The following is a 26,113-nucleotide window of genomic DNA, read 5'->3' as shown; positions in this document are numbered from 1 at the left end:
TTTATCCATACTAACTATGTCGGGCAAAAGAAGAAAGTGGTCGGACAAATATGTACAACATGGATTCTCATGTATCACGGAACGTGATGGGAGTGAGCGTCCTATCTGCATGATTTGCAACGCCAAGTTGAGCAACTCTAGTCTTGCACCGGCAAAACTAAAGGAACACTTCTTGAAGCTGCATGGAGACGGGGAATACAAGAACACAACACTTGCTGAATTCAGGGTGAAGAGATCCAGATTCGATGAAAGGGCCACTCTGCCTGCTCTTGGATTTGTACCTGTTAACAAACCGATCCTGACAGCATCGTACGAAGTTGCTTACCTGATCGCAAAGCAGGGCAAGCCACACACCATTGGTGAAACACTTGTGAAACCAGCTGCATTAAAGATGGCGAATCTGATACTCGGAACAGCGGCCGAAGGTAAATTATCCCAAATTCCCCTTTCAAATGACACCGTCAGTGACAGAATAGAAGACATGAGTAAAGACATCTTGGCTCAAGTAGTCGCGGATCTGATTTCAAGCCCGGCAAAATTCAGCCTTCAACTCGACGAAACCACAGACGTTTCTGATCTAAGCCAGCTTGCTGTTTTTGTACGCTATGTGAAAGACGACATGATAAAAGAAGAGTTTTTATTTTGTAAGCCTCTTACAACAACAACGAAGGCAGCCGATGTGAAGAAGCTTGTGGATGACTTCTTCAGAGACAACAATCTTTCATGGGATATGGTTTCTGCAGTTTGTACGGACGGAGCTCCAGTCATGCTGGGAAGAAAGTCTGGTTTTGGTGCGCTAGTAAAGGCCGATGCACCACACATCATTGTGACGCATTGTATTCTGCACAGGCATGCGTTGGCAACAAAAACCTTACCTCCAAAAATGGCAGAAGTATTAAAAACTGTGGTGGAATGTGTGAACTATGTGCGAAAAAGTGCTCTGAGGCACCGCATCTTCAGTGAGCTGTGTAAAGAAATGGGCTCTGAATTTGAGGTACTTCTGCTCCATTCTAATATTCGGTGGTTATCCCGGGGACAGGTGCTGAATCGTGTTTTTGCCATGCGTGTGGAATTAGCCCTGTTTTTGCAAGAGCACCAACACTGCCATGCAGATTGCTTCAAAAATCCTGAGTTCATTCTCATTTTAGCGTACATGGCTGATATATTCGCAGCTCTCAATCATCTCAATCAGCAGATGCAGGGTGGTGGAGTCAATATCATGGAAGCGGAAGAACACCTGAAGGCTTTTCAAAAAAAGCTACCGTTATGGAAACGACGAACAGAGAACAATAACTTCGCAAACTTCCCGCTTCTGGACGACTGTGCAAGTAAGATCGAAGATGTGTCTGGAATCGGAGATATTTCTGTATCCACGGAACTGAAGCAAACAATTGCCACGCACTTAGATGAGCTTGCAAAGTCTCTCGACGGATATTTCCCTACAAGAGAGTCATATCCAGCATGGGTGAGACAGCCGTTCACGTTTGCTGTTGAAACAGCAGATGTCAATGATGAATTCCTCGACGAAATCATTGAAATTCAGCAGAGCCAGGTTCAACAGCAACTCTTCAGAACAACAACGCTCTCAACGTTTTGGTGTCGACAAATGAACAAGTATCCAGTTATTGCTAAGAAAGCCCTGGATTTTTTTATACCATTTGTTACAACATATCTTTGTGAGCAATCCTTTTCGAGGATGCTGGACATAAAAACGAAGAAAAGGAACAGACTTTGCTGTGAAAATGACATGAGAGTGGCACTTGCCAAGGTGAAGCCACGCATATCTGAACTGATCTCTCAAAGGCAACAGCAGAAGTCACATTGATTTCCAGGTATGTAATTTGTTGTGAGTTTATGCATTGTGTTGGTTTTATTCTTTGAACAAGGTAATGTTCATGCACGGCTCATTTTGTGTACCAGTAAAAAACATATCTATGTCTTGAATTTGAAAAAAATCACATTTTATTTTTCACTAAAGAGGGGTTCGGTGAATGCGCATATGAAAGTGGTGGGGTTCGGTACCTCCAACAAGGTTAAGAACCACTGCATTAGACGAACACGTCAAAATTCACCGCCTGGAGGGCGGCGGGGGCTCGTGTACAACCCTAGCCGCCACTGCTATTCAGCGGCCTAAAATATGGCTCTAGATTTTGGTGTTAGAATTTATTTACGTAGTTTACTGTGTAAAAATTCGGTCACAGTCCCTATGGTCACCGTTGCATTGGATTTATGGCTTTTATTTTGGTGATTTCGAAAACGTTTTTTTTGTTTGTTTTGGCCATGTTTTTGTTTATTGTAGTACGGAGTTAGACTGATGGCCTTAATCTTAGTTGTCTTGTGGTTGTTGTTGTTATTGTTTGACTTGCATCCCACTGGGATTTTTGCACACAGCGTTGGTGTACGGTGCTATTTCAGGAATATTTTGATGGGTTTTTTTCCTGGATTTTCTGTTTGCACAGTCACACACAAAGTCACTTCAAGATGTTTTTCTTGTTCATGTTTTTTGTTTGTTGCGGTTGCACTCCGATTCAAGAGCCGAATGGCTCACAGGGCTGTACCAAAATAAATGAAACTATGAAACTATGTCTTGGCAAAGAAGCCGAGGATCGACGGCTGACCGGCGTTTGGCCGGTGGGGTGTGGTGTGTGGTGTGTGGGGTGGGGGCCCAACGTCTCGCCAAATGAATCGAATCTCTTCCACAGGGAGGGACGTAGGGTGGACGTTCGGATGGCGTCTGTTTCAAATGTCTCCATGAAAACGTTGGCTATCACTGGCGACAAGCGACAATCCATGGGGGTGCCCTCATTTTGACCCCACGCCACTCCACCCTGCATCCGTCATCCCTGGCTCCTGCAATCCTCCTCTTACCCTATGTAGTAATCTCTTATCACAAAGAGCTCTCTCTCTCTCTGTCTCTACAGTAATGTTGCTGCGCTAGCTACACCTGATGACGGAGGCTCGTGTTGCCTCCGAAACGTCGTGATTGAGATTAACAGCATTTTTTATTTATTTATACCCACTAACGTGATGACTTTACCGAAAGAAGCAAAGAGCGTTGTGGGTCATTGCAGTCACGAAAACTTCAAATCTCTGTGCGAGTCTCTGAGTCTCTGTGTGGGGGGAGGGGCTGGGGGGGGGAGGACCTGGAGGAAGGGGGGCGGGCCCTAGATGGTGGGGCCTGGAGAGGGGGCGGGCCCTAGAGGGGGGAGGGCCTGGAGGTGAGGGTGGGTGGGAGGGGAGGGGCCTGGATTTGGGGGGGGCGGGCCCTAGAGAGGGGGGCGGGCCCTGGAGAGGGGATGGGCCTGGATTGGGGGGGCGGGTCCTGATGAGGGGGGCGGGCCCTAGAGAGGGGGGCGGGCCCTAGAGAGGGGATAGGCCCTGGAGAGGGGATGGGCCCGGATTGGGGGGGCGGGCCCTGGAGAGGGGGGCGGGCCCTGGAGAGGGGGGCGGGCCCTGGAGAGGGGGGCGGGCCCTGGAGAGGGGCGGGCCCTGGAGAGGGGATGGGCCTGGATTGGGGAGGCGGGCCCTGGAGAGGGGGGGGCGGGCCCTGTGAGGGGGGGCGGGCCCTGGAGAAGGAGGCGGGACTTCTCGGTCACGTGCGCGGAAGTCCTCCCAGCCCTCCCCCACGCGCTCCCCACGTGTTTCCGTGCTCTCAGGCGTACAGTAACCAGAGTCCTTGCGCTCTCTCTCGTTGTTGTTTGTGTGTTGTCTTATCGAACCGACTTGGTGCAGCTGCCCAAGACAACTACTGGGAGAGAGCGTTAGCGGCAGGGTTGTTGTGTGTGTGTGTGGTGTTGGTGGTGGTGGTGTTGGTGGTGGTGTTGGTGGACAGTCGACCCCGTGAGCGGTCAAGGGCGACTCTCTCGATTTTTTTTTGGGAACAAAAAATTCCGACCTGGAGTAGGAAATCCGATGAGCTGTGAAGCTCTTTTGTTTGTTGCTGTTGTTCGCAGGCGACGTCCGGTCACACTCAACAGCAGCACAAGAACGCCGCTAATATTTCCTGCTTTGCGGTAGCCAGCGTTGCTTCTGAGCTACGCACCAGCTGAGTGGGGGGGCCTTAGCTGGTAAAATAAAAACATGTTATAGTCTGAGCATGGGTCTCGGTGAGTATGGGTCTCTGTAGGTGTCTGTGGGTCTCTGTATGGTCTCTGTAGGTGTCTGTGGGTCTCTGTAGGTGTCTGTGGGTCTCTGTATGGTCTCTGTAGGAGTCTGTGGGTCTCTGTAGGTGTCTGTGGGTCTCTGTAGGTCTCTGTGGGTTTCTATGAGTATGGGTCTCTGAGCCTGCTAGAAATGTCTACGTGCTGATGATGATGACGATGATGATAAGCCGCAACGTCGCGTTGAGTTGCTCTCGTGATGGCCAGGGTACGCTTCTGGCAAAAAGGAGCTAACATTAGCCGCCTTACCGAGTAAAATAAAATAGTTTAGTTTGAGTGTGGGTCTCTGTAGGCGTCTGTGGGTCTCTGTAGGTGTTTGTGGGTCTCTATAGGTGTCTGTGGGTCTCTGCTTTTATCTGGGTCTCTGTATGGTCTCTGGAGATGTCTGTGGGTCTCTGTGGGTCTCTATAGGTGTCTGTGGGTCTCTGTAGGTGTCTGTGGGTCTCTATAGGTGTCTGTGGGTCTCTGTAGGTGTCTGTGGGTCTCTGTAGGTGTCTGTGGGTCTCTGCTTCTACCTGGGTCTCTGTGGGTCTCTGTGGGTCTCTGCTTCTATCTGGGTCTCTGGGTGCTCTGTAGGTGTCTGAGTCTCTGTGGGTCTCTGTAGGTGTCTGTGGGTCTCTGTGGGTGTATGTGGGTCTCTGTAGGTGTTTGTGGGTCTCTATAGGTGTCTGTGGGTCTCTGCTTTTATCTGGGTCTCTGTATGGTCTCTGTAGGTGTCTGTGGGTCTCTTAGATTGCTGAGCATCCTCTTTGGGTGTCTTTGAGTCCCGGAGTCCGCTGTGAATATCCACGCGATGCTGATGATGACACGATGGTGATGATGATGACACGATGCTGATGATGATGAGGAGCAGCTTGTCATCGTCGTTAGTGATGGCCGGGGCAGGCTTGTGACGAGAGACGCGACATCGGAGTGCTAGAGCGGGACGCTTACTGACCTCATGTAGTTTAAAACAACAACAACAACAACAAGTTGAACAAACCGGTAACAATCAGTCTACCCTCCCACTCCTCCCCCACGCGTACGGGCACGGCTACTGCCACCCACTCGTTAGTCCGACGTTCCAGGACGCTACCCCCCCCCCGCCACACACACACACACCGGATAGACACCGAGCGGCTGTTTTGACAGCAGCAGAGGAGAGAGAGAGAGAGGCGAGCGGGAATTCTCGGGTGTGCGGTGCCGAACTGCGTCGGCGTTTCTCATCGGTCGACGAAGTAGCAGCAGCAGCAGCAACAGCAGTAGTAACAGCAGCAACAGCAGTAGTAACAGCAGCAGTAACAGCAGCAGCAGTAGCAGCAACATCAGCAGCAACAGCAGTAGCAGCAGCAACAACAGCAGCAGTAGTAGCAGCAGCAACATCAACAGCAGCAACAACAACAGCAGTAGTAGCAGCAGCAACATCAACAGCAGCAACAACAGCAGCAGTAGTAGCAGCAGCAACATCAACAGCAGCAACAACAACAGCAGTAGTAGCAGCAGCAACATCAACAACAGCAGCAGCAACAACAGCACCAGCAACAACAGCAGCAACAGCAGCAGCAACAACATCAACAGCAGCAGCAACAACATCAACAACACCAGCAACAACAACATCAGCAGCAGCAACATCAACAACATCAGCAGCAGCAACATCAACAACATCAACAACATCAACAACAACAACATCAGCAGCATCAGCAGCAGCAACATCAACAACATAAACAACAACAACATCAGCAGCAGCAACATCAACATCAACACCAACAACAACATCATCATCAGCAGCAGTGTTTCTTCTTGACGTTTTGTCAGAAGCAAGGCCCATGGCTCTTGGGATGTCTCCGAGCTTGGCCCGCCAGGCTCGGGCCTTCAGCCCTGCGCGGCCCTTCGCTCGCTGGCGGCCCTTCGCTCAGCCAGGGGTCGCTTCGTCATCATCAGCGGCGTCGTCATCACCAGCGGCGTCATCATCAGTGTCGTCATCACCAGCAGCGTCGTCATCAGCGACGTCATCATCATCAGCAGCCAACGTCATCAGCAGCGTCGTCGTCGTCAGCAGCCACAGCAGCAGGGTCGCCGTGGCGCGGCTCTGGACCGCTCGTCGCAGCGGGCCCTACGCGGGCCTTCAATCGGCCGCGGCCTCCTCCTCCTTCGACGGCCGCGGCCGCCGCTCGCCCGGCCACCGTCGCCCGCCGGCGCGGGCCGTCGCTCGCGAGCAGCAGCAGCAGGAGCAGCAGCAGGAGGAGGAGCAGCAGCAGCAGGAGCAGCAGGAGCAGCAGCAGGAGGAGCAGCAGCAGGAGCAGGAGGAGCAGCAGCAGGAGGAGGCCTGGGGCACCGCGGAGGCGGCGGCGGCGCTGCGGCCGCCCGGGCATGCGGGGATGAATGATGAGACGGTGATGACGACGATGACGACGATGTGGAAGGCGCCGATGACGACGACGATGATGAAGGCGCCGATGACGACGACGATGCGGAAGGCGCCGATGACGATGATGAAGGCGCCGATGACGACGATGATGACGACGATGTGGAAGGCGCCGACGGCGATGACGGCGACGACGATGATGACGACGATGATGAAGGCGCCGATGACGACGACGACGATGATGACGATGGCGGCGTCCGACCGCCCCGCCGGAGCGCCCCCCGAGGAGGTGCGGGGTGACCGGGACGCCGCTCCCGGCCCGGGGGGGCCCTGCCGCTCCCCCCGCGCCGGGCCGAGTCTCATCGAGCTGCTGGCGCTCGCCAGGGGCCTTGCCGCAGACTCCGCGGGGGGTGAGTTGCCCGGGCTGGAGGTGGGGGGGGGGGGCTATCCACATACACAAACACAGAGACAACCGAGAAGATGGATTCTGGCTTAGCAATCATTGGAAGGATTTGATAAACCATTTCGGGTCTTAATTGGTTGATCACGCTTAAGGTGGCTTTCAGACCGCATCCATTATTTTTCGACTCCGCCCCCCCCCCCCTCCTCTTTTCTAAACATCGATGGACTCAATTCTAGATTTGAAGCTTTCGTGACTGCAAGGATCCATACTCTTTGGTTCTATTCGGTAAAGTCACGTAGGTAAAAAATCACGACGTTTCGGCCACAACACAAGTGGCCTTCATCGGGTGAAGGCACCGGACTGTCCAGAGGACAGCGTTGGAGTGAAGACAGCCGAGCGCAGGTCGCTTAAAGGACAACGCGACCTGGACTCGGTTGTCTTCACTCCAACGCTGTCCTCTGGACAGTCCGGTCCCTTCACCCGATGAAGGCCACTTGTGTTGTGGCCGAAACGTCGTGATTTTTGTGATTTTATTTTTACCTACGTGACTTTACCGAATAGAACCAAAGAGTATAGATGGACTCGTCCGTCTGACCAGACTGTCAAATCTCTCTCCGTGGTGCTAACGTTAAAAACAACTGGCACTTTTTTCAAATGTTCTTGCTGTGGTTTTCACACCCGATGATGATTGCTGCTTGCTTGCTTGTGTTGCAGTCGAAACGTCGTGATAATTTTATTAGTTTTATATTTTTAGTATTTCCCCTCTACGTGACTTTACCGAAAGAACCAACAATATGAAGCGCGCCCACTTCAAACCATTGTCGTTTCATTGTACGAACAATTCGAATAATTTAATAACACGTGCAATTTTAGTGCGAGTGGTGTATTCAGCGGTGCTTTAGTCAAACGTGAGTGTTGCACAGTGGATGGTCCTACCAACGAAAAAATGTAACGAGCCGTGACACGTCACACGTGTGAAATACTTTTTTGGGATAGCCCTCGCCTCCATATACCCCGCAGGGTCTTGTTTGTAAAAAGTGGTCTACCCCGCGGGTTATATGCGGGAAAATGCGGTACTTTTACCCGAGGCCTAATCAAAGTCATGGGAGGAGGGTTTTCTCAGGATGTGGCATCGTTGGAACACCGGGAGGGCGACTTGCAGGTTCTTCTATTGGCCCTGGGAGGGCAAATCCCTGGGCCTCGTCGCCCCCGGGGCCACAGGGAGCCAGCCACAACAGGGTAGCCGACCCTAAGACCAAATAGGGCGGATTTCTGAAAAAAATAGTATAGTGGTGTAGTCCATAGTAGTATATAGTAATGTAGTGTATAGTGGTGTCGTGTATAGCGTAGTGGTGTAGTGTATAGTAGGTATAGTAGCGTGTAGTATATAGTAATGTAGTAGTGTATCGTGGTGTAGTGTATAGTAGCGTGTAGTATATAGTGGTGTAGTGTATAGTGTAGTGTGTAGTGTAGTGGTGTAGTGTATAGTAGCGTGTAGTATATAGTGGTGTAGTGTATAGTGTAGTGTATAGTGTAGTGGTGTGGTGTAGTGTATAGTAGCGTGTAGTGTATAGTGGTGTAGTGTATAGTGTAGTGGTGTAGTGCAGTATATAGTAATGTAGTGTATAGTGGTGTTGTGTATAGTGTAGTGGTGTAGTGTATAGTGTAGTATATAGTAATGTAGTAACGTAGTGTATAGTGGTGTTGTGTATAGTGTAGTGTATAGTGTAGTATATAGTAATGTAGTAATGTAGTGTATAGTGGTGTTGTGTATAGTGTAGTGGTGTTGTGTATAGTGGTGTAGTGTATAGTGGTGTAGTGTATAGTAGCGTGTAGTATATAGTAATGTAGTGTATAGTGTAGTAGTGTACTGTGTAGTGGTGTTGTGTATAGTGTAGTGTAGTATGTAGTAATGTAGTGTATAGCGGTATAGTGTAGTGGTGTAGTCCATAGTAGCGTGTAGTATATAGTAATGTAGTAGTGTATAGTGGTGTAGTGTATAGTGTAGTGGTGTGATAGCGTGTAGTATATAGTAATGTAGTGTATGGTGTAGTGTATAGTGTAGTGGTGTGATAGCGTGTAGTATATAGTAATGTAGTAATGTAGTGTATAGTGGTGTATAGTGGTGTGGTGTTTCGTAGTGTATAGTAGTGTAGTGCATATTATTGTAGTGCGTAGTAGTATGTATAGTAGTGTAGTGTGTATAGTAGTATAGTGTAGTAGTGTTTAGTAGTGTATAGTAGTATAGTATAGTGTTTAGTAGTGTAGTATGTATAGTATAGTGTTTAGTAGTGTAGTATGTATAGTAGTGTATTGTAGTGTAGTGTATAGTAGTGTAGTATATTTAGAGTGTAGTGTATCATAGTGTAGTAGTGTATAGTAGTGTAGTATGTATAGTAGTGTAGTGTTTAGTTGTGTAGTATGTATAGTAGTGTATCGTAGTGTAGTGTATAGTAGTGGAGTATATTTAGTAGCGTAGTGTAAAGTAGTGTAGTAGTGTAGTGTTTAGTAGTGTAGTTGTGTATAGTAGTGTAGTAGTGTTGTGTATAGCAGTGTAGTGTATTTAGTAGCGTAGTGTATCGTAATGTTTAGTAGTGTATAGTAGTGTAATAGTGTAGTGTTTAGTAGTGTATAGTAGTGTAATAGTGTAGTGTTTAGTAGTGTAGTGTATAGTAGTGTAGTATATTTAGTATAGTAGTGTAGTGTATAGTAGTGTAGTGTATAGTAGCGTAGTGTATATTTAGTGTATTGTATATTTAGTATAGTACTGTAGTGTATAGTAATGTAGTATATTTAGTACCGTAGTGTGTAGCGTAGAGTATAGTAGTGTAGTATATTTAGTAGCGTAGTGTATAGTAATGTAGTAGTGTTTAGTAGTGTAGTATGTATAGTAGTGTATCGTAGTGTATAGTAGCGTAGTATATTTAGTAGTGTAGTGTATAGTAATGTAGTATACTTAGTAGCGTAGTGTATAGTAGTGTAGTATATATAGTAGCGTAGTGTATAGTAATGTAGTATACTTAGTAGCGTAGTGTATAGTAGTGTAGTATATATAGTAGCGTAGTGTATAGTAGTGTATTGTATACTTAGTAGCGTAGTGTATAGTAGTGTAGTATATATAGTAGCGTAGTGTATAGTAGAGTAGTATACTTAGTAGCGTAGTGTATATTAATGTAGTATACTTAGTAGTGTAGTGTATAGTAGCGTAGTGTATAGTAGCGTAGTGTATAGTAGCGTAGTGTATAGTAGAGTAGTATACTTAGTAGCGTAGTGTATATTAATGTAGTATACTTAGTAGCGTAGCGTATCGTAGTGTAGCAGTGTATAGTTACGAACAACAACAACAACGGCAAACACGATCGGAGTGCGCTGTGTAGGGAACAATAAACGCACCGCTTGAACCTCAGTCCAAGCAAAACTGAACGGTACTCTTTGGTGCTATTCGTGACTTTACCGAATCGAACCAAAGAGTATGGATCCTTGCAGCCACGGAAGCTTCAAAATCTAAAACTATAAACGGTGTTCATCTCAGCAGCTGATGGGGCCCCACTGATTTCCCTAGCAGCTTCTTCCGTCTCGGAAGCGGGCCCCTGGACACCCCACACACAACGGCTGGCACACGCGGAAGTGGAAATGTTGCTATTCATGCTGCAGGGCGAGTAAATCCGAAGAGCTATAAAGCTCTTCGTGTTCACAGATGCGGGGGGGGGGGGTGGAGTGGGGGGCGGTCCAGTCGGGGCACTGGGTCACAACGTTACTAACGACTCATCCCGACACGAATCGAATTCCGGCTTCGCTACGGGGACATCCGTGGTGCGGAGGGCTTCATGGGTCAGGAGGATTTCTCCTCCGGCCGGTATCGGTATCAATACGCGAAGCGTGATTGATGTGCCGGATGACAGAGTGACCTTGGGGTGACCTTACCCCACTCCCCACTCCCCCCTCACCTCGTCGCCTGCCCGGTCACGGTGAGGTTGCAAATCTCATCCGCAGCCGGATGCTGTGGGTGGTCATTGTTGAGTCGGTGACGAACTCATCATGAGTGGTCCAGGACTACTGCCACTATTACTGCCCCTATTGGTGTCCCTATTACTACCCCTATTACTACCCCTATTACTGCCCCTATTACTGCCCCTATTACTGCCCCTATTACTACCCCTATTACTACCCCTATTACTGCCCCTATTACTGCCCCTATTACTACCCCTATTACTGCCCCTATTAGTACCCCTATTACTACCACCACCCCCATCACTACCCTCTATTACTACCACTATCACTACCCCCTATCGCTACCCCTATCACTACCCCATTTCACCACCCCCTATCACCACCCTCATCACTACCCCCTATCACTACCCCATTTCACCACCACCCCCATCACTGCCCCTATCACTACCCCCTATCGCTACCCCCTATCACTACCCCCTGTCACTACCCCCTATCACTACCCCCTATCACTACCCCCTATCACTACCTCTATCACTACCCTTATCACTACCCCCTATCACCACCCCCATCACTACCCCCTATCGCTACCCCTATCACTACCCCCTATCACTACCCCCTATTACTACCCCTATCACTACCCCCCATCACCACCCCTATCACTACCCCTATCACTACCCCATTTCACCACCCCCACCACCACCCCCATCACTACCCCCATCACTACCCCTATAACTACCCCTATCGCTACCCCCTATCACTACCCCCAATCACTACCCCTATCGCTACCCCTATCATTACCCCCTATCGCTACCCCTATCACTACCCCTATCACTACCCCCTATCACTACCCCTATCACTACCCCTATCGCTACCCCCTATCGCTACCCCTATCACTACCCCTATCACTACCCCTATCGCTACCCCCCACCACCACCCTTATCACTACCCCCTATCACTACCCCTATCGCTACCCCTATCACTACCCCTATCACAACCCCCTATCACTACCCCCTATCACTACCCCTATCGCTACCCCTATCACTACCCCTGTCACTACCCCCTATCACTACCCCCTATCACTACCCCCTATCACTACCCCTATCGCTACCCCCTATCGCCACCCCCTATCACTACCCCTATCACTACCCCTCTCACTACCCCCTATCACTACCCCCTATCGCTACCCCCTATCAGTACCTCCTATCACTACACCCTATCACTACCCCTATCACTACCCCTATCACTACCCCTATCGCTACCCCCTATCACTACCCCCTATCACTACCCCCTATCACTACCCCTATCGCTACCCCCTATCACTACCCCTATCGCTACCCCCTGTCACTACCCCTATCGCTACCCCCTATCACTACCCCTATCGCTACCCCCTACCCCAGAATCGTACCGGTGCCGCCGCGTTCATAACTGCGGCTGGCTCGCCGCTACGCTACCCACTGCACTACACGCTCACTGCTACGCTACCCGCTGCACTACACACTCACCGCTACGCTACCCGCTGCACTACACACGCTCACCGCTACGCTACCCGCTGCACTACACACGCTCACCGCTACGCTACCCGCTGCACTACACGCTCACCGCTACACTACCCACTGCACTATACACTGCACTACACACGCTCACCGCTACGCTACCCGCTGCACTACACACGCTCACCGCTACACTACCCGCTGCACTACACGCTCACCGCTACACTACCCGCTGCACTACACGCTCACCGCTACACTACCCACTGCACTACACGCTCACCGCTACGCTACCCGCTGCACTACACGCTCACCGCTACGCTACCCGCTGCACTACACACGCTCACCGCTACGCTACCCGCTGCACTACACGCTCACCGCTACACTACCCACTGCACTACACGCTCACCGCTACACTACCCACTGCACTACACGCTCACCGCTACGCTACCCACTGCACTACACACGCTCACCGCTACACTACCCACTGCACTACACACTCACCGCTACGCTACCTGCTACACTACACGCTCACCGCTACACTACCCGCTGCACTACATGCTCACCGCTACGCTACCCGCTGCACTACACACTCACCGCTATGCTACCCGCTGCACTACACACGCTCACCGCTACACTACCCGCTGCACTACACGCTCACCGCTACACTACCCACTGCACTACACGCTCACCGCTACACTACCCGCTGCACTACACGCTCACCGCTACGCTACCCGCTGCACTACACGCTCACCGCTACACTACCCGCTACACGCTCACCGCTACACTACCCACTGCACTACACACGCTCACCGCTACACTACCCACTACACACGCTCACCGCTACGCTACCCACTACACTACACACGCTCACCGCTACGCTACCCGCTGCACTACACACGCTCACTGCTACGCTACCCGCTGCACTACACACGCTCACCGCTACGCTACCCACTGCACTACACGCTCACCGCTACGCTACCCGCTGCACTACACACTCACCGCTACGCTACCCGCTACACGCTCACCGCTACGCTACCCGCTGCACTACACACACTCACCGCTACGTTACGCGCTACACTACACACGCTCACCGCTACGCTACCCGCTACACTACACACGCTCACCGCTACGCTACCCGCTGCACTACACACCGCTACGCTACCCACTGCACTACACACTCACCGCTACCCGCTGCACTACACACTCACCGCTACGCTACCCGCTGCACTACTCACCGCTACGCTACCCACTGCACTACACACACACACCGCTACGCTACCCACTGCACTACACACTCACCGCTACACTACCCGCTGCACTACACACACACACACCGCTACGCTACCCGCTGCACTACACACTCACCGCTACGCTACCCGCTGCACTACACACGCTCACCGCTACGCTACCCGCTGCACTACACACTCACCGCTACGTTACCCGCTACACTACACACGCTCACCGCTACGCTACCCGCTGCACTACACTCTCATCGCTACCCTACCCGCTGCACTACACACTCACACACCGCTACGCTACCCGCTGCACTACACACGCGCTCACCGCTACGCTACCCGCTGCACTACACACGCGCTCGCTCACGGGCCCGGCTGCCCGCCTGAAGTCCGAGCCTCTCGCCTCTCCCCCGTCCTCCGGCAGACGCGGCGGCCGCTCGCCTGGGCCCGGACGGCCCCCCGCGGCACCGCCGGCACAGCCGGGGGCCGGTCAGCGGGTCGCCCGCGGGCCCGCCGGCTCCCCCGGTGCCCGCGGCCGCGGCCGCGGCGGCGGCGGTGGCGCCGGACTGCTGCGAGCGGGCGGCGCTGGTGCTGCGGTGCCTGGCGGAGCGTGAGCCGGCGCTGATGGGCGCCGGCGAGGCTTCGCTCGCCCTGGAAGTGCTCGCCGAGATGAGCTCGCTCGCCTGCTGCCGGTGGACCCACGCGGTGAGTTGGGGGGGGGGGGGCCCGGGGGGGGGCGGGGTGGGTTAAGGGGATAGCGGTGAGGGCAGTGTGCTTCACGGTGGGCTAGGGAGATGTTGACTACTTCGCCTGGTGCGCAGGAGGTCGTGGGTTCCATCCCGACCCTGCTGCTGTATATTTGGAGTCTGCGTGTCTCTCTCTCTCATCATCATCACGGTGGCTAGGAGATGTTGACTACCTCGCCTGGTACGCAGGAGGTCGTGGGTTCGATTCCGACCCTGCTGCTGCTGTATATTTGGAGTCTGCGCGTCTCTCTCATCATCATCATCACGGTGGCTAGGAGATGTTGACTACCTCGCCTGGTGCGCAGGAGGTCGTGGGTTCGATCCCGACCCTGCTGCTGCTGCTGTATATTTGGAGTCTGCGTCTCTCTCTCTCTCCCCGCTGTCCACGTGATATCTGGCTCTTGCTGTAAATTTCCACGTGATTGGCCACGCGGTTGAGCTATCAATGGGGGAGCGATGGGGGGAGCGATGGGGGTAGCGATGGGGTAGCGATGGGGTTAGCGAGGGGGGAGCATTGGGGGTTGCGATGGGGGAGCGATGGGGGAGCGACGGGGTAGCGATGGGGGGAGCGATGGGGTTAGTGGATGGGGGGGAGCGATGGGGTTAGTGATGGGGTAGTGATGGGGGTAGTGATGGTTGGAGCGATGGGGGTAGCGATGGGGGTTTAGACAAAGGCGGCCGCCACCACGCCCCGGCCGCCTTTGTATCCCCGCTGGCGATGTTCACCGCACTCACACACACTCACTCACACTCACACACTCTCACACACTCTCACACACACTCTCACACACTCACACACACACTCAGACACACAACAACAACCGCCATTCACCACTAAGTGGCGGTGACGTCACCACGACGCTTGTGCCAGCCTAGGTGCACCTTGAGGCCACGTGAAGTGTCGAACGCCCGCTGGCAGGAGGTCACGGGGCAGACCCAGGTGCCACGGGTCGACTGACTGAGATGACTGACTGATGCACCACCTGTGCCCCCTACTGTGCCAATCTGCTGTGCTTTAGCCACCCGGCGCTCCGCTCGTTGTTCTGAGCGTCGCTCCTCCGCCCTCCGTTGTTGTTGGAGGGCGACTGCCTCCAACTGCCCAGTAGCATCCTTCACGAGCCTCCTCCACAGAGGCCGATCTTGACACCGCTGGTACCAGTCATCGGCAAGTCCACTCAGCTCCACGTCCTCCTTTACCACATCACTCCATCTCTTCTCTAGCCAGTGCCGCGCCCGCTTAGCCCCCTCAATCCGGCCAAACAAAAGCTGTTTCGGCATGCGGTGGCTGGGCATGCGGGCTACATGACCCAGCCATCGCAGCCTTGCCTGCCGGAGGAGCTCACCGATGGGACCCTGCCCAGATCTTTCAAGGATTTGTGAGCTCCTCACACAATCCAGTCTGGTTAAACCCAGGATGGATCGTAGGCAGGCCAGCCTAAATGTTTCTAACCGGTGAAGATGTTCCATTAGGGGGGTCCACGTTTCGCAAGCGTAGAGAAGGGAGGGAATGACCGTGGCCGAGAAGACCTGAAGCTTAGTGCGGAGCGACAGACCAGGTAGCTTCCACACAGCGTTACACAACCGATGAAAAGATATTGCCGCTCGACTGATTCGGAGTGAGACCTCTGCTGTTAAAATGGAGCCAGTCATAAGCACACTGCCCAGGTATGGGAAACTCTCCACTCTCTCCACAACTGCCCCATCACCGATTGGGAGTTGTGGGGGTGGAGTGTCCGATGGTACAAAATACCCAGGCAGGTGCTTAGTTTTGGTGGGGCTGATGGTAAGGCCCCACCTCTTAGTGGCACGCTCCAGCAGCAGCGTCTCCAACTCCTCCTCTGACTGAGCAGCTATTACCAAATCATCAGCATACATAACGTGGTTGAGCAATAGGGAGCCATCCCTTGACCGCACCCGGGCATCGATTAGCCTCCCATTATATCTGTACCATATGGAGATTCCCCCGGTACAGCTATTGAAGGCTTCATGAACTACGTGGTCAAAATAGATGTTAAATAATGTGGGAGCCAGAGGACATCCCTGTCGCACCCCAAGGTGTACAGGGAATGGCTCTGACTCCCGGCCACGTAGTTTTACCCGGGCCCGCTCACCATCATGAAGGTCCTTAATGATCGTGAGCAGAGGGTCAGGTACTCCAAAAGCACGAAGAACGACCCAGAGCCCAGGCCTACTGATGGTATCATAGGCCTTGACCAGGTCAATAAAGCAGAGATGTAGGTCTTGTTGGAATTCCCTACACCTCTGCTGTAGCAGACGGACAGAAAATATGGCATCTGTGCAGGACCGCCCTTTCCTGAAACCGCATTGGGGCTCCGCAAGCCTCTCCTCAGCGTGCCTGGCAAGGCGATGCTGAATAATCCTTGCCAGGACCTTTCCCGGCACACTGAGGAGTGAGATGCCCCTGTAGTTGTTACAGTCTGTGCGGTCCCCCTTCTTAAAAAGGGGGACCACCAGGGCATCCTTCCAATCCTGCGGAACCCGTCCAGTGGTCCAGACTGTTGTTATGATGTCATATAGGGCAGTCTGTGCACAAACGCCACCCTCCCTCAGCATTTCGCTTGGGAGATCATCTCTGCCCGCTGCCTTTCCTGGTCTCAGACTCCGGATCGCCTTCAATACTTCCTCAGCAGATGGCACCTCAGCCAGCCACTCACAGGGGGTGACTTCTTCCAATATTTGAGGCACCGCAGCCTCAGCAGGGTCATCCTCACTTTGTGCCACGATGTTTTCCTGGCTGAGGGATTTTCCCTCCCCCAGGACCTCACAGAAATGTTCAGCAAATCTGCGAACCTGTTCCTGGGGGTCGGAGATTGGATCACCGTTTTTTCTCCTAATGATGGTAATAGGTGTGGCGCTGCAGGTTACTTTTTTGATGGAGTTAAATAGAGATTTGTGATCACGGGCCACTGAGGCAGACTCCATCTCCTCAGCAACCCGCGACCACCACCCATCCTTGCAGCGCCTCACGGCTCTCCGAACCTCCGAGCGAAGGCTGCGGTAAGCCTCCTCATTCTCTGACGTGGGATTCTGTAGCCGATGACAGTGGGCCTGTCGCTTTTTCTCAACCATCCTGAACACCTCCTCTGTCAGCCAGGGTCTCTGGGGAGGTCTGGACCGCGTACCCAAAGCAGCCATTGCAGCTGCATGAGTCACAGTCCTAAACCTCGCCCATTTACCCGCGACATCCGGAGGAGTCGGGGACGATGCCAATCCCAGCCGCAAGCGATGATGAAATTCTCGCTTGCAACTTTCATCAGATAACTGAGACCAGGCCACTTTATGTTGGAATTGGGGTGCTGGGTGTACACCCACCACCGGAGTGGAAGAATGGCAGGCGCATCTTACAGATGACTAGTGGATGGTCAGAGGGCAGATCAGCTCCACGGTAGGTCCTGGTGTCAAGGACATGGGCTCGCATTCGCTGGTCCGTCACTATGTAGTCCAGCAGATGTTCTTGCTTGGACCCGGCATGCATCCATGATGTTGTGTGGATGCGCCGATGCCGGAACAGCGTGTTGGTAATTACAAGCCCATGGGCTGCACAAAAATCTAGCAGCCTCCTACCGTTGTTATTGAGCTGATCTGGCCCATGCCCTCCAATCACTCCAGACCAGGTGCCAGTATCATGACCAACTCGGGCATTGAAGTCACCCAACATGATGACTCTATCCCGAGGGGCCACTTTAGCCAGCACCTGTGACAGGAGGTCATAGAAGGCATCTGACTCATCGGCTTTGCCTGCATCCCTCCACGGATGTTCATCTTCGGTGGGGGCATAAGTAACCACGACCACCATTCCTCGCCTCCGGTTGATGGGAAGGCGAGCCCAAAGTAGCCTGGGGCTTACAGCTTCCCACACCTCACCGCCACGCTCCCACGCCCCCTTCATTCTTTTGTTCAAAAGAAGACCCACACCCTGTTGTTTGGCAGTCTGCTGCCCCGAGTAGAGGACTGTCCACCCCTCATGGTGGCAGGAGCCAGAGCCTGTCCACCGGACCTCCTGAATGCCGCATAGATCCAGGCGGTACCGGTCCAGCTCCCGACAGAGGAGTGGCAGCCTCTCCTCTGCAGTGAGCGTTCGAACATTCCACGTGGCCACCCGTAGTGGCTTTTCGTTGTTTCTGGAGTAGCCCCGAGGGTAGGTATTCAATCTCCTGGCTCCGCCAATTGGGGTTTGGCCAGGAGACGTCATAGACGCCTGGCCCCCCGGGGCCTCCGGCACAAGCTTATTAGTTACATATTTCAGTTTAATTCGTGGTTTCGTGGTAATTAATTGAAGGTGGAGGGGTTACCAGCCCCTCGCACCCGTCCAGAGCCCCCGTTTAGCCTCTGTGGTGGACACATATGCCATGAGGGGAGGAGCCAATCAAACTTGTATCTCCCCCCACAGCACTGTCCACGACAGAGTTGCCCGTCCGGCACCGCGAGGAGGTAGGGGGTTGTTTTGCCGGACTCGCACACACTCTCACACACACACTCACACACTCATACACACTCATACACACACTCACACTCACTCACACACTCTCACACACACTCACTCTCACACTCACACACACACTCTCACACACACACACTCTCACACTCTCACACACTCACACACACACACTCTCACACACTCACACTCTCACACACACACACTCTCACACACACACACTCTCACTCACACACTCACTCACACACTCACTCACTCACACACTCTCACACACACTCACACACTCACACACACATACACACTCACTCACTCACAAACTCACAGTCACACACACACTCTCACACTCACACACTCACACACACACTCTCACACACACACTCTCACACTCTCACACACTCACACACACACACTCTCACACACTCACACTCTCACACACACACACTCTCACACACACTCACACTCTCACACACACACACATTCGAGGCCGCTACCTCACCCCTACCTCACCCCTACCCCCCCTACCCCTACCCCTACCCCCCCCTACCCCTTCCCCTACCCCCCCCGCAGCAGCTGGCCGTGCTGACGCGGCTCACCTCGTCACTGTACGCCCGTGCCGCCGTCCTGGCGCTGGGCGCCCGCGGCCTCCCGCCGGCGCTCACCGCCTCCGTGCTCGCCTCCGTGTCGCGGCTGGCGGCCGCGGCCGTGCCGCCGCCGCCGCCGCCGGCCCTCCTGGGGCTCGCGCTGTCGCGACAGACGGCCCTCTTGCTGATGGGCGGTGGTGGTGCGGGGCCAGCCCCGGCTGGGGGACGGGGCGCGGAGCGGCGGGGGCAGGAGGAGGAGGAGGAGCAGGTGCAGGAGGAGGTGCAGGAGGAGGTGCAGGAGGAGGTGCAGGAGGAGGTGCAGGAGGAGGTGCAGGAGGAGGTGCAGGAGCAGCAGCAGCAGCAGGCACAGCAGCAGCTGACGCAGCAGCAACAGCAGCTGACACAGCAGCAGCTGACGCAGCAGCAGGCACAGCAGCAGCTGACACAGCAGCAGCTGACACAGCAGCGGCAGCAGCTGACACAGCAGCAGCTGACACAGCAGCAGCAGCAGCTGACACAGCAGCAGCAGCAGCTGACACAGCAGCAGCTGACACAGCAGCGGCAGCAGCTGACACAGCAGCAGCTGACACAGCAGCAGCTGACACAGCAGCAGCGGCAGCAGCAGCAGCAGCTGACACAGCAGCAGCAGCAGCAGCTGACACAGCAGCAGCAGCAGCAGGTGCTACAGCAGCAGCAGGTGACACAGCAGCAGCAGGTGCTACAGCAGCAGCAGCAGCAGCGGCATCAGCGGCGGCGTTCCGAGCGCCTCCTCTCCGACGATCAGCTCCGTGACTGCCTGCTGGGCCTGGCCCGGCTGGGTCAGCGGAGCCCGCCGGTGCTGTCGGCGCTGTCCCGGCGTCTGGCGGTGCCGGACGGGGCGCTGGCGGCGCCGCCGGCGCTGGTGGCGGCGGCGGCGGCCTACGTGGGGGCGCTGCGGCTGAGCGCGCCGGCGCTGCTGGACGCGGCTGCGTTCCACGTGCTCTACACCGGAGACGGGATGGCGCTGGAGCAGCTGGCCGAAGTGGTGAGGCGTGGGGGGGGTGGGTGGGGGTGAGCGTTGGGGGGGTGAGTGTGGGGGTGAGCGGTGGGGGTGAGCGTGGGGTGTGGGGGTGAGCGGTGGGGTGAGTGGTGGGGTGAGCGTGGGGTGGGGGTGAGCGGTGGGGTGAGCCGGGGGGTGAGTGGTGGGGGCGAGCGGTGGGGTGAGCGGTGGGGCGAGCGTGGGGTGAGCGTGGGGGCGAGCGGTGGGGTGAGCGGTGGGGCGAGCCAGGGGGTGAGCATGGGGGTGAGCAGTGGGGTGAGCCGGGGGGTGGGGGTGAGCGGTGGGGTGAGCGTGGGGTGAGCGTGGGGGTGAGCGGTGGGGGTGAGCGGTGGGGTGAGCGGTGGGGTGAGCGGTGGGGTGAGCAGTGGGGTGAGCCGGGGGGTGAGCGGTGGGGTGAGCAGTGGGGTGAGCCGGGGGGTGGGGGTGAGCGGTGGGGTGAGCGTGGGGTGAGCGTGGGGTGAGCGTGGGGGTAAGCAGTGGGGTGAGCGGTGGGGCGAGCGTGGGGGTGAGCCGGGGGGGTGAGCGGTGGGGTGAGCAGTGGGGTGAGCGGTGGGGGGGCGAGCGTGGGGTGAGCGGTGGGGTGAGCGTGGGGGTGAGCGTGGGGATGGGGGTGAGCGGTGGGGTGAGCGTGGGTGAGCGTGGAGTGAGCATGGGGTGAGCGTGGGGGTGAGCGTGGGGTGAGCGGTGGGGTGAGCCGTGTCGGGGGGGGGGGGGGGCGAGCGGGTGGCTAAAGCACAGCAGGTTGGCACAGTAGGGGGCACAGGTGGTGCACCAGCCACTCATCTCAGTCAGTCGACCCGTGGCACCTGCTGGGTCTGCCCCCGTGACCTCCTGCCAGCGGGCGTTCGACACTTCACGTGGTAGCCTCAAGGTGCACCTAGCCTGGCACAAGCGTGGCAGCCTCGACGTGCACCCAGCCTGGCACGGGCGCCGTGGTGACGTCAACCGCCGCTTTGAGGCGAATGGCGACTGCTGTTGTTGTTGTTGTTGTGTAAGGTGGTGGTGTTGATGAAGTTGAAGGTGGCTCCCTCTCTCCCCCCTCCACCCCCCTCATCCCCCACCCACCCCCCCACCCACCCCACCGACCCCACTACCCCCCACTACCCCCCACCCACCCCACCCACCCCACCCAGCTGGTGGCGATGGGCCGAGTGAGCCATGTGCCGTCGACCGAGGCGGAGTGGCGTGGCTCCTTCTTCCGCAAGGTCGAGTCCCTCCTGGAGCGACGCTGTTGCCACGCTCGCCACAGCACCGGTGGTGGTGGTGGTGGTGCTGGTGGCGGTGCTGGTGGTGGTGGTGTCGGTGGTGGTGGTGGTGGTGCCGTGGCTCTGCTGGCACTGCTGCACGCAGCCACGCTGCTACAACGCTGCCCGGCCAACCACGTGGCACACGTATTCAGCCCAGTGTTCCTGCAGCAGCTGTGTGGTGGGTGGGGGTGGTGGGTGGGTGGTGGGGGGGGGGGGTGGTGGGTGGGTGGGTGGGGGGGTGGGTGGGTGGGTGGGGGGTGGTGGTGGGAGGGTTGTGTGTGATTGGGGGGAGTGGTGGTTAGGGTGGTGGGGGGGGTGGTGGGTAGGGTGGTGGGGGGGTTGTTTGTGGTGGGGGGGGGGGGGTGGGTAGGGTGGTGGGGGGGTGGTGGGTGGGTGGGTAGGGTGGTGGGGGGGGTGGGGGTTGTGTGTGGTTGGTGGGGGGGGGGGGGTTATGTGTGGTTGGGGGGAGGGGTGGTGGGTAGGGTGGTGGGGGGGTGGTGGGTGGGTGGTTAGGGTGGTGGGAGGGTTGTGTGTGGTTGGGGGGGTGGTGGGTAGGGTGGTGGGGGGGTGGTGGGTGGTTGGGGGGGGTGGGTAGGGTGGTGAGTGGTGGAAGAGTGGGGGGAGGGTGCTGAGATGGTTGTTGGTAGGGGATGGTGGGGGGGGGGTTCTCTGGGGTGGGGGTTGTTGAGGCCAGGGTCCGTTGTGGTGAGCGTCTGTTGAGGCCTGCATCTGTTGTGGTGAGCGGCCGTTGTGGTGAGCGGCCGTTGTGGTGAGCATCTGTTGTGGTGAGGGTCTGTTGTGGTGAGCGTCTGTTGAGGCCTGCACCTGTTGTGGTGAGCGGCCGTTGTGGTGAGCGGCTGTTGTGGTGAGCGTCTGTTGAGGCCTGCATCTGTTGTGGTGAGCGGCTGTTGTGGTGAGCGTCTGTTGAGGCCTGCGCTTTCTCACTCAGAGGAGGAGTCGGGGCTGTCACAGCTGAGCCTGGCACGTCTCACCCAGTTGTTCCTCACCACACGGCTGGAGTGCCCCTTCTATGAGGTCTCACCACCCGCTCACCACCCGCTCACCACACTCACCACTCACCACTCACCACACTCACTACTCACTACACTCACCACTCGCTCACTACTCACCACACGGCTGGAGTGCCCCTTCTATGAGGTCTCACCACCCGCTCACCACCCGCTCACCACCCGCTCACCACACTCACTACTCACTACACGGCTGGAGTGCCCCTTCTATGAGGTCTCACCACCCGCTCACCACCCGCTCACCACCCGCTCACCACTCACCACACTCACTACTCACTACACTCACCACTCGCTCACCACTCACCACACGGCTGGAGTGCCCCTTCTATGAGGTCTCACCACCCGCTCACCACCCGCTCACCACTCGCTCACCACTCACTACACTCGCTCACTACTCACTACACGGCTGGAGTGCCCCTTCTATGAGGTCTCACCACCCGCTCACCACCCGCTCACCACACTCACTTCTCACTACACTCACCACTCGCTCACCACTCACCACACGGCTGGAGTGCCCCTTCTATGAGGTCTCACCACCCGCTCACCACCCGCTCACCACACTCACTACTCACTACACTCACCACTCGCTCACTACTCACCACACGGCTGGAGTGCCCCTTCTATGAGGTCTCACCACCCGCTCACCACCCGCTCACCACCCGCTCACCACTCACCACACTCACTACTCACTACACTCACCACTCGCTCACCACTCACAACACGGCTGGAGTGCCCCTTCTATGAGGTCTCACCACCCGCTCACCACCCGCTCACCACACTCACTACTCACTACACTCACCACTCGCTCACCACTCACCACACGGCTGGAGTGCCCCTTCTATGAGGTCTCACCACCCGCTCACCACCCGCTCACCACCCGCTCACCACTCACCACACTCACTACTCACTACACTCACCACTCGCTCACCACTCACCACACGGCTGGAGTGCCCCTTCTATGAGGTCTCACCACCCGCTCACCACCCGCTCACCACCCGCTCACCACTCACCACACTCACTACTCACTACACTCACCACTCGCTCACCACTCACCACACGGCTGGAGTGCCCCTTCTATGAGGTCTCACCACCCGCTCACCACCCGCTCACCACACTCACTACTCACTACACTCACCACTCGCTCACCACTCACCACACGGCTGGAGTGCCCCTTCTATGAGGTCTCACCACCCGCTCACCACCCGCTCACCACACTCACTACTCACTACACTCACCACTCGCTCACCACTCACCACACGGCTGGAGTGCCCCTTCTATGAGGTCTCACCACCCGCTCACCACCCGCTCACCACCCGCTCACCACACTCACTACTCACTACACTCACCACTCGCTCACCACTCACCACACGGCTGGAGTGCCCCTTCTATGAGGTCTCACCACCCGCTCACCACCCGCTCACCACCCGCTCACCACCCGCTCACCACACTCACTACTCACTACACTCACCACTCGCTCACCACTCACCACACGGCTGGAGTGCCCCTTCTATGAGGTCTCACCACCCGCTCACCACTCACCACTCACCACACTCACTACTCACCACTCACCACTCGCTCACCACACTCACTACTCACTACACTCACCACTCGCTCACCACTCACAACATGGCTGGAGTGCCCCTTCTATGAGGTCTCACCACTCGCTCACCACCCGCTCACCACCCGCTCACCACCCGCTCACCACACTCACTACTCACTACACTCACCACTCGCTCACCACTCATCACACGGCTGGAGTGCCCCTTCTATGAGGTCTCACCACCCGCTCACCACCCGCTCACCACCCGCTCACCACCCGCTCACCACACTCACTACTCACTACACTCACCACTCGCTCACCACTCACAACACGGCTGGAGTGCCCCTTCTATGAGGTCTCACCACCCGCTCACCACCCGCTCACCACACTCACTACTCACTACACTCACCACTCGCTCACCACTCACAACACGGCTGGAGTGCCCCTTCTATGAGGTCTCACCACCCGCTCACCACCCGCTCACCACCCGCTCACCACCCGCTCACCACACTCACTACTCACTACACTCACCACTCGCTCACCACTCACCACACGGCTGGAGTGCCCCTTCTATGAGGTCTCACCACCCGCTCACCACTCGCTCACCACACTCACTACTCACTACACTCACCACTCGCTCACCACTCACAACACGGCTGGAGTGCCCCTTCTATGAGGTCTCACCACCCGCTCACCACCCGCTCACCACCCGCTCACCACCCGCTCACCACTCACCACACTCACTACTCACTACACTCACCACTCGCTCACCACTCACCACACGGCTGGAGTGCCCCTTCTATGAGGTCTCACCACCCGCTCACCACCCGCTCACCACCCGCTCACCACCCGCTCACCACACTCACTACTCACTACACTCACCACTCGCTCACCACTCACCACACGGCTGGAGTGCCCCTTCTATGAGGTCTCACCACCCGCTCACCACCCGCTCACCACCTGCTCACCACCCGCTCACCACACTCACTACTCACTACACTCACCACTCGCTCACCACTCACCACACGGCTGGAGTGCCCCTTCTATGAGGTCTCACCACCCGCTCACCACCCACTCACCACCCGCTCACCACTCACCACACTCACTACTCACTACACTCACCACTCGCTCACCACTCACCACACGGCTGGAGTGCCCCTTCTATGAGGTCTCACCACCCGCTCACCACCCGCTCACCACCCGCTCACCACCCGCTCACCACACTCACTACTCACTACACTCACCACTCGCTCACCACTCACCACACGGCTGGAGTGCCCCTTCTATGAGGTCTCACCACCCGCTCACCACCCGCTCACCACACTCACTACTCACTACACTCACCACTCGCTCACCACTCACCACACGGCTGGAGTGCCCCTTCTATGAGGTCTCACCACTCGCTCACCACCCGCTCACCACCCACTCACCACCCGCTCACCACACTCACTACTCACTACACTCACCACTCGCTCACCACTCACCACACGGCTGGAGTGCCCCTTCTATGAGGTCTCACCACCCGCTCACCACCCGCTCACCACACTCACTACTCACTACACTCACCACTCGCTCACCACTCACCACACGGCTGGAGTGCCCCTTCTATGAGGTCTCACCACCCGCTCACCACCCGCTCACCACCCGCTCACCACCCGCTCACCACACTCACTACTCACTACACTCACCACTCGCTCACCAATCCCAACACGGCTGGAGTGCCCCTTCTATGAGGTCTCACCACCCGCTCACCACTCACCACTCACCACACTCACTACTCACCACTCACCACTCGCTCACCACACTCACTACTCACTACACTCACCACTCGCTCACTACTCACTACACGGCTGGAGTGCCCCTTCTATGAGGTCTCACCACTCGCTCACCACT

General features: G+C 56.0%; 1 protein-coding gene across 2 annotated transcripts in view; it reads left to right on the top strand.

Annotated features, from left to right (window-relative positions):
* The first annotated feature begins 5,961 nt into the window (after positions 1-5,961).
* Positions 5,962-26,113, top strand: part of LOC116956747 (uncharacterized) — a 34,188-nt gene continuing 14,036 nt past the window's right edge. Inside the window, exons 1-5 of one of the 2 annotated variants that reach the window (XM_076057995.1) lie at positions 5,962-6,914; positions 14,008-14,288; positions 19,356-20,390; positions 21,539-21,830; positions 22,602-22,687. In XM_076057995.1, coding sequence (XP_075914110.1) covers positions 5,966-6,914; positions 14,008-14,288; positions 19,356-20,390; positions 21,539-21,830; positions 22,602-22,687 — 2,643 coding nt within the window. In that variant the 5' untranslated portion in view covers positions 5,962-5,965. Of the gene's footprint in view, positions 6,915-14,007; positions 14,289-19,352; positions 20,391-21,538; positions 21,831-22,601; positions 22,688-26,113 lie in introns of both variants that reach the window. The other variant, XM_076057994.1, reaches the window with a different exon arrangement.

Source organism: Petromyzon marinus (assembly GCF_048934315.1).
Source record: "Petromyzon marinus isolate PM22_M1 ecotype Great Lakes invasive population chromosome 67 unlocalized genomic scaffold, UKy_Petmar_22M1.pri1.0 chr67_unloc.3, whole genome shotgun sequence".
Lineage (NCBI taxonomy): Eukaryota > Metazoa > Chordata > Hyperoartia > Petromyzontiformes > Petromyzontidae > Petromyzon > Petromyzon marinus.
Note: the sequence above shows the minus strand (reverse complement) of the source record. Positions and strands in the feature narration are given on the sequence as shown.